The sequence below is a fragment of the Oncorhynchus gorbuscha genome, linkage group LG15, assembly GCF_021184085.1.
Source record: "Oncorhynchus gorbuscha isolate QuinsamMale2020 ecotype Even-year linkage group LG15, OgorEven_v1.0, whole genome shotgun sequence".
Taxonomy (NCBI): domain Eukaryota; kingdom Metazoa; phylum Chordata; class Actinopteri; order Salmoniformes; family Salmonidae; genus Oncorhynchus; species Oncorhynchus gorbuscha.
In genome coordinates this window covers 17,785,328-17,799,794 of record NC_060187.1, presented here as the reverse complement: position 1 = coordinate 17,799,794, position 14,467 = coordinate 17,785,328, and the positions used below count along the sequence as shown (strand labels likewise).

The window sequence follows — 14,467 nt, the reverse complement described above, 5'->3', positions numbered from 1 at the left end:
TCTGCTAAATGACTTAAATGTAATGTAGAACATTTCGATGTTGGGTGTATATATATATATATAGTATGTGCTGTCTGTACGTCTACCAGTCAATCATTATCTCTAACTAACCGAAGTCAAAGAGTATGTATGTGGGACATGAAAAAGATACGAGCTAGCCAGGAGTCGAACCTAGAATCTTCTGATCCGTAGTCAGACGCGTTATCCATTGCGCCACTAGCCCGCTGTAGAACGCATAATTCAATAACGATATATATTCTTCACATAATTTATTTTATCAGGTTCTAAAATGTATTGACGTCTGGTATTTACCAGTAACAAAGTTGGCTACATGCAATTGATTGATTGATGATTAGTTGAATGGCCTTTCAGATGATCGATCAAGCAATGATTCTAATAATGTTACATTGTATCATGGTAGTTCCCCTTTAAATGTAATCTCCCGCGCTCAGTGAAATTCAAGTTGAAAGTTCAGCGGAAGCGTTACTACACCGTGTCAGTATTTAAAAGCGCCAACAAAGTGAAAGAATGAACAGGCGCTAAACCTGATATATTCCTGGACACAGCTGTGTTAATTTACACGAAATAGTCTCAGTCGCTTCACTAACATCCCTGAGGAAACAGCAGCTGCTTCAAACTCTGCAAGGTGAGCCCACGTGTGTGCGCCTTCGCCTATCCATCTCTGCTTTGTTATCTAGCCTTAGTTCTGTTTGTTTGCCTACAAGCTACAGCAGCGTCTTTTAAGCCGTGGTGTACTACAGAACGTGTTAGTCAACGTTAATTAACAGTTATCTATGGAGAAATTGCTCCCATGCACCATAGTAAGACGTTCCGCTCCACGGCCAGTGGCGGCCAACTAGCTAACGTAGCTAAGTAACGTTACACTTAACCCAAAGGTTGGCGCTAGCCGCAGATGAAACGTTAGCGTAGTCTTACGGTTAGCTAGTTTGCATGGATACGAATTGCATTACATTAGCAGAGTAGCTACAGTTCACTCGAATTTGGCGATGTTTTGTTGCACTTCAAAACGTTAATTTTCTTGGCCAACGTCAGCTTTAATTAGTTAACTACCTACTTTAGCCAGCTACGTTCGTTAGCCCGAACTGGTTAGATAATTATCTTTGCTTACTAACGTTAGTTGCATAGTGAAGTAGGTAGCTAGCAAAGCAAGAAGCAATTTCACCTACAAATACTCAAATGCACGTCCTAGCTGCGGTGACCTGTGGTAGCTAACTACGAACAGTTTAAAAAGCTTTCCTAAACGTAAACTACAAAGGCCACTTTTTAGCTATTCGGGTGTTTGAACGCAAACGCCGTTTAAGTGAAGTCGGTGTAAACTTGCAAAAAACCAAGTTGTTTTTACCGTCTCGTTACCGCGTTCGAAGCAGGTTTTAAAAACTATCCGATAGAAAAATGGCCATACCCATACTGAGATTTGTCTATCGACAGACGAACGAGGTTGTTGCTCCAAGGGTACCTTCAGCCCTTGCGTCGAAGGTTTAAACCAGGCATCTCAACAAAACTCTGGTTTTAACAATGGACTTTTGTTTTAAGTTATTTAATTGACTGCATTAATGTCACTTTGTTTCAGCATGGAAGAAAAGTCCTGCTCTTCAAGTGCTGTTGCAGCAGACAGGTGAGAAACTGCACTTCCTGAATTTATACTGATTTTATGAAGATTGACTTGTTCTTGAGTTCACTCCACATGGACTTTTCATGCAATAGGTTTAAGTGAAGTACAAAAAATATTATTTTGGTTGTCCGACGTGTACCACAGTTCAGTCGACGTGATGGCTGAGGCAAAGAAATTGATTGGTGCTGGGAACAGGCATCTGGTGATGGGTGACGTAGTTTCTGCAGTCAACGTGTTCCAGGAGGCTTGTGGCATGTTGTGAGTACTGAGACCAAATGACTTGGATTAACTGTGAATATGAAATGTTATGAGTCTCATTTATTGTGGATTTGATGTTAATGGATTTTTATCTTGACCTGATCCCATTGCTGGACAACTCATCCTAAAGTTTAATTCTGCTATTCTCTCAATTATACAAACTCAGCAATAAAGAAGTCCTCTCACTGTCAACTAAGTTTATTTTCTGCAACCTTAAAGTGTAAATATTTGTATGAACATAACAAGATTAAACAACTGAACAAGTTCCACAGACATGTGAATAACACAAATGGAATGTGTCCCTGAACAAAAGGGGGGCTCAAAAGTGAGTCTGTATCTGGTGTGGCCACCAGCTGCATTAAGTACTGCTGTGCATCTCATGGACTGCACCAGATTTGCCAGTTTTTGCTGTTAGATGTTACCTCACTCTTCCACCAAGGCACCTGCAAGTTCCCAGACATTTCTGTGGGGGATGGCCCTAACCCTCACCCTCTGCTCCAACAGGTCACAGATGTGCTCAATGGGATTGAGATCTGGGCTCTTTGCTGACATACCAGTCTTGCAGAAAATCACACAGAACGAGCAGTATGGCTGAGCCTACAGGCAGGGTACCACATAAGGGAGGAGGATGTCTTCCCTGTAACGCACAGCGTTGAGATTGCCTGCAATGACGACAAGCTCAGTCCAATTATGCTGTGACACACGGCCTCAGACCATGACAGCCCCTCCACCTCCAAATCGATGCCGCTCCAGAGTACAGGCCTCGGTGTAACACTCATTCATTCATTCAACGATAAATGCGAATCCGACCATCACCCCTGGGTGAAACAATACTGTGACCATAGGCAACGTTGTTGCTGATTTCTGAGGACCTGCCTTAAAATAGTCCTACAAGCCCTCAGTCCAGCCTATTGCAGACAGTCTGTGCACTGATAAGAGGGATTGTGCGTTCCTGGTGTAACTCGGGCAGTTGTTGCCATCCTGTACCTGTCCCACAGGTGATGTTCGGCTGTATCGATCCTGTGCAGGTGTTACACATGGTCTGCCACTGCGAGGACAATCGGCTGTCTGTCCTGTCTCCCTGTAGCGCTGTCTTAGGTGACTCACAGTACGGACATTGCAATTTATTGCCCTGGCCTCATCTACATGCTTCCTTGCAGCATGTTCACGCAGGGACCCTGGGCATCTATCTTTTGGTGTTTTTCAAGGTCAGTAGAAAGGCCTCTTTCGTGTCCTAAGTTTTCATAACTGACCTTAATTGCCTAATTTCTGTAAGCTGTTAGTGGCTTAACGACCGTTTCATAATTAATGAACAGGCACCTGTGGTTCATTGAACAAGCATGGGAAACTGTGTTCAAACCCTTTACGAATATCTGAAGTTATTTGGATTTTTATGAATTCTTTGAGAGACCGAGTCCTGAAAAGGGGACGTTTCCTTTTTGCTGAGTTTATATTCAGTCTGAATCTGCCTTCCTAGACGTTTGTCAAAATGAGGTGTTGTATGAGAAATTTCCAAATGATTGGATTCTCTTACCAGTGTATCAAAGTTGATCATGTCATGTATGCTGGCCCAACCATTTGCTGGCATACCAAAAGTTGCTGGGGAGGGAGGAAAATCCAGACTAATGCTGAAGATCAGCCAGTAAATGCTGTACTCTCTTCTCCCTCAGGGCTGAGCGCTATGGGGACACTGCAGATGAGTGTGGAGAGGCCTTCTTCCTGTGTGGGAAGTCTCTGCTGGAGCTTGCCAGGTAAGTGGAAGTAGGATACTGCATGTATTCAGTTTGCAATTAAACAGCTGTTGCCAGCACCATGCTCTGAGTTAAGTACATTCAAATTAAGTGGCTGCTTGTGGTGGTGCAGGATGGAGAACACTGTCCTGGGTGACGCTCTGGAGGGAGTCCCTGAGGAGTCATCCGAAGAGGGGGAGAAGCAGGAGAACTCCAAGTTTGAGAGCGCTGACAACTTGGATGGTGAGCAGTAGCTTCTCAACCTGACCACCATTTTGTTCACGGCTACTTGTTGCATTTCTGTGGTACAATTGACTTGTACAGTGCCAAACTTGCTTGTTTTGTTGGTAGGTTAAGTGTCATTATGACATTAGCATTATAGGTCAATGGGCAAGGTGGTGCCCTCTAATGGCAGTCTTATATCTGAGAGTGAATGGGCCACACACCAGTCTGCTCATTTCACTGAGGGGGTGGTGGGACTTATTCATGGTCTGGGTGCAGAGGGAGACTCATTTTTACATGCGCTCATTAATAGCATATTAGTGAACAATGTAACACGGTTTCATGCATCTGGTTCAGAGGAAACGAGGGACGAGCTTCGAATGCAGGTCTATGATGCAATGGCTGAGAAGGAAACCACTCATGGGGAAGCTGGGGCAACTGAGCCAAAGGGGAAGATGGAAGCAGAGGAAGAGGGTGCCGCTGAGGGTGCTGCCAAGTCTCCTGTCAAGAATGGGAACGAGCATTTGGAACCTCCTGTGAATGGGGTGGAAAAGACTCCTGAAGGGAAAGTGGAAGGAGTGAAGACTGAAGAGCAGAATGGAGATGGGAAAGAAGTTGAGGAAGAGGGTGAAGGTAGACTTGGTGTAGGACTGTTTGGGTGCACCACGTGGATTGGGACAGAAGGACGTTAAATGTGGATTTTGCACAATTGCTGTTAAATCTACAGTAGGGCTGTAAAGGGATTGTATATGAACTATTCTCTTGCAAATTGAAGTTTTACACTGCACCGTTGCACTTCTGATGTCCCATTACTACTAAAGACAAGCTTTTCTTCGGTCTCTGGTTATGTACAGTTATTGGTTTTCCTGACACGAACAAATGCAACTTAGGCTTACTGTTCTTTTGGCCTCCACCCTTAGATGATGATGATGATGATGATGATGATGAAGGGGAAGGCACTGCTGAAGACAAGGTAAGATATCCCTTTGTCAGAATGAATTTGAAGACTCACTACATGACCTAAAGTATGTGGACACCTACTCGTCATTCTATTAATATGGAGTTGTCACCCCATTGCTGCTATAACAGCCTCTACTCTTCTGGGAAGGCTTTCCACTAGATGTTTGGACTGGCTTCCAGTCAGTCACGAGCATTAGTGAGGTTGAGGCATTTAGGCCTGGCTGCAGTCGGTGTGCCAATTCCTCCCAAAGGTATTTGACTGGGTTGAGGTCAGGGCTCTGTGCAGATCAACCAAGTTCTTCCACACCGATCCCTACAATTTATTTGATGGACCTCTTTGTGCATGGGGCATTGTCATGCTGAAACAGAAAGGGCCTTCCCTAAAATGTTGCAATAAATATGGAAGCACAGAATCATCTTGAATGTCAGTGTATGCTGGAACTAAGGGGCCTAGCTCGTACCATAAACTGCTTCAGACATTCTTCCTCCCCCATTTAACTTTACAGTTGGCACTATGCATTTGAGCAGGTAGTGTTTTCCTGGCATCAGCTAAACTCAGATTTGTCCATTGGACTGCCAGATGGTGAAGTGTGATTCATCACTAGAGAACAAGTTTCCACTGCTCCACCATGCAATGCCAAGCGTCTGCTGTTCTTAGGCTTGTGTGCCGATGCTCGACCATGGAAACCCATTTCCTGAAGCTCCCAACAACCGTTATTGTGCTGACGTTGTTTCCAGACGTAGTTTGGAACTGTGTTACAATGGACAACTTCTACTCTTCAGCACTTGAGTCCCTTTCTGAGTTTGTTGCTTAACACTTTACAGCTCAGCCTTTCTTGCTCTTAGACATTTCCAGTTGACTAGGGCAGTTCTAGCAGGGCAGAAATCTGTCTTGTTGGAAAGGTGGCTAAAATAGCTGAATCTACGTAATTGAAGGGGTTGTCCACATACTTGTGTGTAGTGTTCTAACCTTGTTTGACTCTTCCCATATCTTGTAGGAGAGTGAAGAGGAAGTAGGTAACCTGCAGCTGGCCTGGGAGATGCTGGAGGTTGCCAAGGTCATCTATAAAAGGTCAACTCGGCCTCCGCGTGCTCCCTGTAAAAGTCTGTCAAACTTTTATTGTACATGATTTCCATGGATTAAGTTTCACCCGCTTCCCCTTACCACCTCATCCAAACAGGAAGGAGAATGAGGCGGACCAGTTGATGGCAGCTCAGGCCTATCTGAAGCTTGGAGAAGTTGGTGCTGAATCTGGTATGTTTATGTGCTGGTCCTTGTAGAGTCTTTCAAATGTTTTGCTACAGCATGCCCTATTGAACACAGCCATGTAGTTATGTTGACTTCAGACTCTATTTCAGATCAGCTTGCCCTTCCCTCTATATGTTCCCCCGAGTACCCCCCCCCCCCCCCCAACAGTACATGTTTTTGTTGTAGCCCTGGACAAACACCTTGGTGACTAGTTGAATCAGGTGTGCTTGTCCAGGTTACAGTGAATGTTTACTGTTGTGGTTACTGGAGGAGCAGGGTGAGGAAACCCTGCTCTACCTCGGGTCTTAAATCCTTGCACCACATGACAGATGCTTGTAGTTGTAGTCACTTCATACTCAGCTTGGCGCTGCTTCTCCCAGGAAACTACCCTGCAGCAGTGGAGGACTTCCAAGATTGCCTGGCCCTGCAGCTGAAGCACCTGCCCCCCCCACAGCCGTCTGCTGGCTGAGACTCACTACCAGCTGGGAATGACTTACTGCTACATAGGCCAGTACAGCCAGGCCATCCAGCACTACAGCAGCTCTGTCAAGGTCATTGAGGGCCGACTGGGTAAGATGGATAAATATTGTTCTTTTTAGCAGACTTAGAGTTCAGTGTTTCAACCCATAACCTAGGTGTTGCTAGTCCAATGTTACCCCTTATCGAATCCGCTTCGGCCTACTATCCCAGCTGAGTTGGTTAATTAACCAAAATCATATTTTACTGACTGTTGCTGTTGGGTTTCTTGTATCATATCAGCAACAATTGGGTGAGGACATTCACTTTATGTACTTGATTCAAAGCTACCTGCGCAGTCATGATACAGCACTAGCTATGACATGTCAATCTCTGACCTGTCACTTGCATACCTTGTTTCTGTCTCTAGCCATGCTCCAGGGGGTGCTTGACAAGGGTGAGAATGGTGCTGAGGAGGGGAAGACTGAGCTGGAGGAGCTGAAGCTGCTGCTGCCTGACATTGCTGAGAAGGTGGAGGATGCCAAGGAGAGTCAGAGGACTGCAGGATTGGCCTCCGTGGCCATACAACAGACCCTGGTGAGACTACCTGTGGGATACTGGCTAGGATCAGTGTTGGTTGTCAAACAGGGGGGCTCTTGTCCAAGAAATGCTCATTTTAATCTAAAATGTGTCCTAATGACTATTACTTGGTATAGCAGTTCTAGTAAATATTTATTGATCAAGGAGGAAGTCCAGTCCACTTGACTTCTAATGAGAAAGTTGAGGATCCAGTTATTTTTTCCAATTGATCTGTGGGTTTATGCTCTTCCAGGCTGGGGCCTCAACTTCATCTGCATTCCCAGCTTCAGCAGAAAAAAGTGGACCATCAGCATTTGAAGCCATTCAGGTAATTTTGTCTGTTTTGTCTGTTTTTGAAGGCTATCTTAAATGTTTCTTGCACCTGGAATGAAACCTTGTGCCAACTGAAACAAATGACCTATGTCAGTTACTTAAGTAAGCAGGCTGATGTTCATGACCAATTCCCTTGTCCTGTGTTTTAGACCGCTGTCACATCAGCAGCTGGTGGTGGGTCCTCCAACTCTGCATTAGACATTTCCCACCTGGTCAGGAAAAAGGTGAGGTGCTCCTGCCTGACCGCTAACTCTGCTATTTACTACTAGTCCCAGCCTGGGCTGGCAGTGATGTTTGGATGATGCTGATCATGTCCTGGTCTACAGGTTACTGTGCTCTGCCTGCGACTAGACTCAAGTCCAATCAATCCATGCCCCCTATACTAGTATGTTCATGTTGCATGAATTTCTTGCGTTCTGAGGGTGACCACTGCCCCAATGGTGGTTTCTTTGCTCTCATGCCGCTCTCCTTTTGAGCGTTATTTTGGTTGTGGTGCAGTGGCTTTGTGATCGTGTGGCAATGTCAGAGCAGGTTACAGTAGAGGTGAGGGAGGTAATGTTGAGAACCTGACTTTGGTTTGTGTTCCTGTACAGAGGAAAATGGCGAGCCCCATAAAGGACACAGATGCTAAAAAGAACAAGCAGGAAACTACAGTTAATGGCAGCGGAGACTCCGGCTCTGCCAGCAACGAAGTCCAGGAGAAAGGGGCACAGGAGGCGAGTTGATAGGTTTATAACTCAATTCTCAGTGGAGTTGGGTGCAGCGCAGGAAGTTGGTATTGGTGGTATCTTGAGGAAAGGGTCTGCAGTTTTCTTTTCCCCCATTTGAACAGACCGGAGTGCTATGACAAACTCGTACAGGTTTCATAAATCCTCCAACTGAATCTCAACAGTATTAATGGACCCCTGACAGGGATGGTAGGTGTTTCTGGATTAAAGCGGTGTTCAGGCGTTTAACTTTCTGCTCTACTAATGCCGTTTGATTACTTTTCTTCCTTTCCCATAGCCTGCCAAGCCGTCCTCTGACTCTTCTGCGTGATTTGACTTCCTGATCATCCAGCAGAGCATGCCTGTCCCCTAACACTTGTTTCTGTAAATATGAACATTCTCTCACTTGCTGACTTTTTTTTTGTATACTTGTAGTAATAAAAGTTCAATATTTGCATATCTGAATCTCTTGTCTCCAGAATTCTACTTTTGGTTACAGTTTAATTTCAACTTATTTGAAGAAAAAAAATATGTAGGTATCATTTGTCTGGGTAGAGTTTAGTGACACTACTGCCTCTGCCAACAATCCTTGGCTGTGGTGTAGCTGTCGGCATGTTTTCCCATGGTCTGATGCACATCCTACAGGGAGGTCATCTGACTTTCTCAAGAAATATCAGGATCTAGATTACTGTACATGATGCTCGTCTGTATTGAGGGCAGACTCAGTACGGGGTGGTGGCGTGTATGAGCTGGCTGGGCGATCACGGGTCTGGCTTGGGGCTATAGCAGTCAAAGGTTAACTAGGATCTGTGTCCAAGTAGGCTCAGGGTTAACAAATTATTCTTAACATAGGATATGTCTATGGGGTCACAACACATTTAGGACCAGGGTAAGGACTTGTCCTCTTCACTGGGGTCGACAGAATTGTTTGTAGAACTCCGACAGGATTGTCAAGGCACAGATCTGGGGAAGGGTATCAAAACATTTCTGCAGCATTGAAGGTAGTTTAACTACAAAGACTCTTCCTAGAGCTGGCTGCCCAGCAAACCTGAGCAATCAGGGGAGAAGGGCCTTGGTCAGGGAGGAGACCAAGAACCTGATGGTCACTCTGTGGCGATGAGGAATCTTCCAGAAGGACACACTCCACGGTCGAGTGGCCAGACAGAAGCAACTCAGTAAAAGGCACCTAAAGACTCTGACCATGAGTAATAAGATCAGGTCTGATGAAACCAAGACAACGTCAAGAATCACATCTGGAGGAAACCAGGCACAATCCCTACGGCGAATTGTGGTGGCAGCGTGATGTAGGGATGTTTTTTTTCAGCAGCAGGGATTGGGAGACTAATCAAGATGAATGGAATAAAGAGTGCTCCTTGATAACCTGCTCCAGAGCACTCAGGACCTCAGACTTGGGTGAAGGTTCACCTTCCAACAGGACAATGCAGGAGTGGCTTGGGGACAAGTCTGGGCCACTCAAAAGACATTCAGCCACAGCCCGGACTTGAACCCAATCGAACATCTCTGGTGAGACTTGAAAATAGCTGTGCAACGACGCTCCCCATACAACCTCAGAGCTTGAGGATCTGCAGAAAATAATGGGGAAAGAACTCCCCAAATACAGGTGTGCCACGCTTGTAGCGTCATACCCAAGAAAACTCAAGGCTGTAATCGCTGCCAAAGGTGCTTCAAAGTACTGAGTACATCTGAATTCTTACGTAAATGTGATTTTTGTTTTGTTATAAATTCATTTTTTTAATTCACTTTTGATTTGATATTATGGGGGTATTGTGTGTAGATTGAGGTAAAAATCAATTTTACAGTATGGCTGTAATGTAATTTTTTTGGGATGGGGGGGAAAAGGGGATCTGAATACTTTTCGAATGCACATATAATGGTGTAAAGACATGAATGGAAAAATAGTGTACAGCAGTAGTTCTGGGATGAGCCATGACTTGAATACACTATACAAAACTGTGACCAGAGCCTAACCCTAGTAGGACTGTGATTAGTAGCCTACCAGAAAGATGAGTATTGCTATCTTGAATCCGTCTGTCCATTGGGGTGCAGTCAGGCTGCTGCTGGGGTCTAGGTGGAGGATGGGTGTTGGGGGACCCTGGGCCACCCAGCTGGACCCATGGAGGAAGGCTCCAGCAGGGCTGAGGGAGCAGAGATCTAGGGTATAGCCTAACCCTGGCAGGTCCAAGGCTCCAGACACCTGTCACAAAACGGGAACACAACTGATACAGAGGCCCAAAGATGGTCTACCAGACAGTGTAATAATTGATCGATAAAATCAAAGGAACACCAGCTGGAGAAGACTGACCTGGAAGCAGTCCTTAGAGGGGGCTAAACATGGGTCAGGGGTAAGAGTGGTGGTGCCTAATCTCCACTGTAGATTTGCAGTCTGACCACAGCATCATCACCATGCTGTGGAAGTGCAGTAGTGGAATCCTGAGTCCCCACACACCTGTGAGAGGCAACAAGTAGGGAAAACAAAGTCTGAGGCTCTCAAACCTGCCTCACAGATAGACATATACCCTGTCTGCCCAGAAGACTGATAGAGACAAACACATAGAGATTTATAATCCCACATCACTACAAGGTACAACATTTAACACCCCTCCTCACACACACACACATAATTCCCCAGTCTTTGGCTCGCCTTTTCAGTCCTATGGCTGTATCCTGTCAGTCAAATGCTTCAAATCAAATGTTATTTGTCACATGCGCCAAATACAACCAGTATAGACCTTACAGTGAAATGCTTACTTTACAAGCCCTTCACCAACAATGCAGTTCAAGACTTCAAGAAAAAAAATATATATATATCAAATCAATCAAAAGTAACGCAATACATTTACATAACAATAACAAGGCAATACAGGGGGTACCGGTACCGAGTCAATGTGCAGAGGCTTCCCTCCCTGAGGTGCTCCCCTCACTCTGTCCACAATGACACCCAACACTTCTCTATGTCCTCTTCCTGCAAGAAGCAAGTGATTGATCTCACTGGAAATGTGTGTTGTGAAAATGTATTAGAGATTACAGCTAAATTAGATACAGTTGGAAGTTTACATACACTTAGGTTGGAGTCATTAAAACTTGTTTTTCAACCACTCCACAAATTTCTTGTCAACAAACTATAGTTTTGGTAAGTCTGTCTACTTTGTCCATGACAAGTAATTTTTCCAACAATTGTTTACAGACAGATTATTTCACTTATAATTCACTGTACCACAATTCCAGTGGGTCAGAAGTTTACGTACACTAAATTTACTGCCTTTAAACAGCTTGGAAAATTCCAGAAAAGTATGTCATGGCTTTAGAAACTTCTGATAGGCTAATTGACATAATTTGAGTCAATTGGAGGTGTACCTGTGGATGTATTTCAAGGCCTACCTCCAAACGCAGTGCCTCTTTGCTTGGCATCATGGGAAAAACAACATAAATCAGCAAAGACCTCAGAATTTTTTTTGGAAACCTCCACAAATCTGGTTAATCCTTGGGAGCAATTTCCAAACACCTGAAAGTACCACATTCATCTGTACAAACAATAGTACGCAAGTATAAACACCATGGGATCACGCAGCTGTCATACCGCTCAGGAAGGAGACTCATTCTGTCTCCTGGAGATGAACGTACTTTGGTGCGAAAAGTGCAAATCAATCCCAGAACAACAGCAAAGGACCTTGTGAAGATGCTCAAGGAAATAGGTACTAAAGTATCTATATCAATAGTAAAACGAGTCCTATATTGACATGACCTGAAAGGCCGCTCAGCAAGGAAGAAGCCACTGCTCCAAAACCACCATAAAAAAGCCCGACTACAGTTTGCAACTGCACATGGGGACAAAGATCGTACTTTTTGAAGAAATGTCCTCTGGTCTGATGAAACAAAAATAGAACTGTTTGGCCATAATGACTATTGTTATGTTTGGAGGAAAAAGGAGCTTATGCTTGCAAGCCGAAGAAAACAATCCCAACCGTGAAGCACGGGAGTGGCAGCATCATGTTGTGGGGGTGCTTTGCTACAGGAGGTACTGGTGCACTTCACAAAATAGATTTCTACATAAGGAAGGACAATTATGTGGATATATTGAAGCAACATCTCAAGACATCAGTAAGGAAGTTAAAGCTTGGTCGCAAATGGACAATGAGGAATGGGCCAAAATTCACTCGACTTATTGTGAGAAGCTTATGGAAGGCTACCCAAAACGTTTGACCCAAGTTAAACAATTTAAAGGCAATGCTATTGTTGGAGGAAATTATGGTTGAAATGACTAATTATGTATACATTCCAATCAGAACTGACTAGTCCAAATGCTATAATGTACTGTACATATGAATTTTCTCTCTTGCTCCCATTCCCAATTGTATATAATATAGTCAGGAGTTTAGTAACAATGAAGGTCTGTTCCTTAGTTCATTCATTTGTACAATCTCCAGGTGGCAGGAACGGACTATCTCCAGACTGTCTAGAATGCTGATTTATACTGACTGACCTTGACTTCAGGCATGGAGCGAAAGCTCGAGAAACTATAGGGCCTCTAAGAGATAGAACGTTTAGAAAACGCTGACGTCATTTTCAGTTTATAACCTGTGGAAATATGTGTATGTGGGAGTACTCTCTTGCAATAAACGCTGTTACCTGGCTTTTAAGACTGGTCTCGATCTACTTCATGCATAATTAATGAATTTACAACTCATTAATGCGAATTTGATTTTGGCTATAAAACATATAGGAATTTTGAATTCCTCTAACAGCTACCAAATACTAATTGAGTGAATGTAAACTTCTGACCCACTGGGAATGTGATGAAAGAAATAAAAGCTCAAATAAATAATTATCTCGACTATTATTTCATATTTTTACAATAAAGTGGTGATCCTAACTGTCCTAAGACAGGGAATTTTTACTAGAATGAAATGTCAGGAATTGTGAAAAACTGAGTTTAAATGTACTTGGCTGAGGTGTATGTAAACTTCCGACTTCAACTGTAGTACCTGTACTTGAGCTAAACTCAGCAAAAAAAGAAACATCCTCTCACTGTCAACAGCATTTATTTTCAGCAAAATGAACATGTGTAAATATTTGTATGAACATAACAAGATTCAACAACTGAGACATAAACTGAACAGGTTCCACAGACATGTGACTAACACATAGATAGAGGGTTCCTTAAAGCTAGTGAGACTCCAGCTTCAGAGATTTTTGCAATTCGTTCCAGTCATGGGCAGCAGAGAACTGTAAGGAAAGACGACCAAAGGAGGAATTGGCTTTGAGGGTGACCAGTGAAATATACCTGCTGGAGCGCGTGCTACGAGTGGGTGCTGCTATGGTGACCAGTGAGCTGAGATAAGGCGGGGCTTTGCCTAGCAGGTTCTTGTACACATGATCAATAGACACAAATCACTGAAGGTGGAAACAAAGCATGAAATGTGACACCCTCCATACCCCAATGAGAGACCATGCAGGACTGACACTCACTCTTCCTGCTGCAGCTGGTTTCAGCCCCAGGTTGGGCCTGCTGCTCCAGAGTGTGGGCCTCAGCCTGCAGGCATGCACCTGGGCCATAACGGCTGGAACAGATCCACCGGACTGCATGTAGGCCAGCCTCAGAGCTCTGCCATACCAACACACACAGCCACAGTTAAACACAGGCATAGATACAGATAGGGAACAGGATAGTAATACATTGCTCCTACTGCACTGATTACTGTTGTTGCATGCTAACGTCAGACGGCAGGTAGCCTAGCAGTTAGAGCGATGGGCCAACAACCGAAAGGTTGCTGGTTTGAATACTCGAGCCGATAAGGTGAAAAATCTGTTGATGTGCCCTTGAGCAATGCACTTAACCCTACTTTGCTAGAGGCATGCTTTACTACTACGGCTGACACTGTAAAACACATGTATGTGACAATAAAAACATGTTTTTTATGTCATTAGAGCTACTTATCTGGCACTAATAACAGGTGCATCGATGATCACACTATAGCTTATACTTCTGCATAGAGGTGGTACTATCTCTACCATGAAGTAACCTATTCATCTGTTTAATCAGAGCTGTACGCTAAGACATATGTACCCTATTTGTGAGGAGAGGGGGCCATCCACAGAGGATATAAGGTCAAAGTTGACATGTCCCTTTGTGTCCTCAGGCAGGGTAGGGCTGTGTGAGTCAGACCTAACCTCTTTGACCCTATGAAGAGCACAGAATAATATTTATTTTTCTGACAGACATCTAACTCATCAGGGTCATGGTCATTAGCCACCAAACTGAGGTACATGGACTGAAATAGGGAGGGACTACCGGGCGACCTGTTCCACAGGCATGTTGTGA

General features: G+C 44.3%; 1 protein-coding gene and 2 non-coding genes across 3 annotated transcripts; 2 read left to right on the top strand and 1 right to left on the bottom strand.

Annotated features, from left to right (window-relative positions):
* Positions 1-150: 150 nt before the first annotated feature.
* Positions 151-223, bottom strand: trnar-acg. The gene has a single exon. It is a non-coding gene; the product is annotated as a tRNA-Arg (tRNA).
* Positions 224-452: 229 nt separating this feature from the next.
* On the top strand, positions 453-8,592 carry LOC123997104 (histone-binding protein N1/N2-like). The gene is given in 16 exon segments (XM_046301147.1): positions 453-646; positions 1,592-1,636; positions 1,778-1,891; positions 3,562-3,642; positions 3,755-3,864; positions 4,201-4,476; positions 4,764-4,816; positions 5,802-5,875; positions 5,985-6,058; positions 6,433-6,494; positions 6,496-6,622; positions 6,939-7,105; positions 7,341-7,415; positions 7,570-7,644; positions 8,014-8,136; positions 8,426-8,592. Coding segments are annotated over 15 exon segments (1,488 nt in total). The 5' UTR covers positions 453-646; position 1,592; the 3' UTR covers positions 8,459-8,592.
* Positions 6,704-6,833, top strand: LOC123998370. The gene has a single exon (XR_006832268.1). It is a non-coding gene; the product is annotated as a small nucleolar RNA SNORA16B/SNORA16A family (small nucleolar RNA).
* Positions 8,593-14,467: the final 5,875 nt, after the last annotated feature.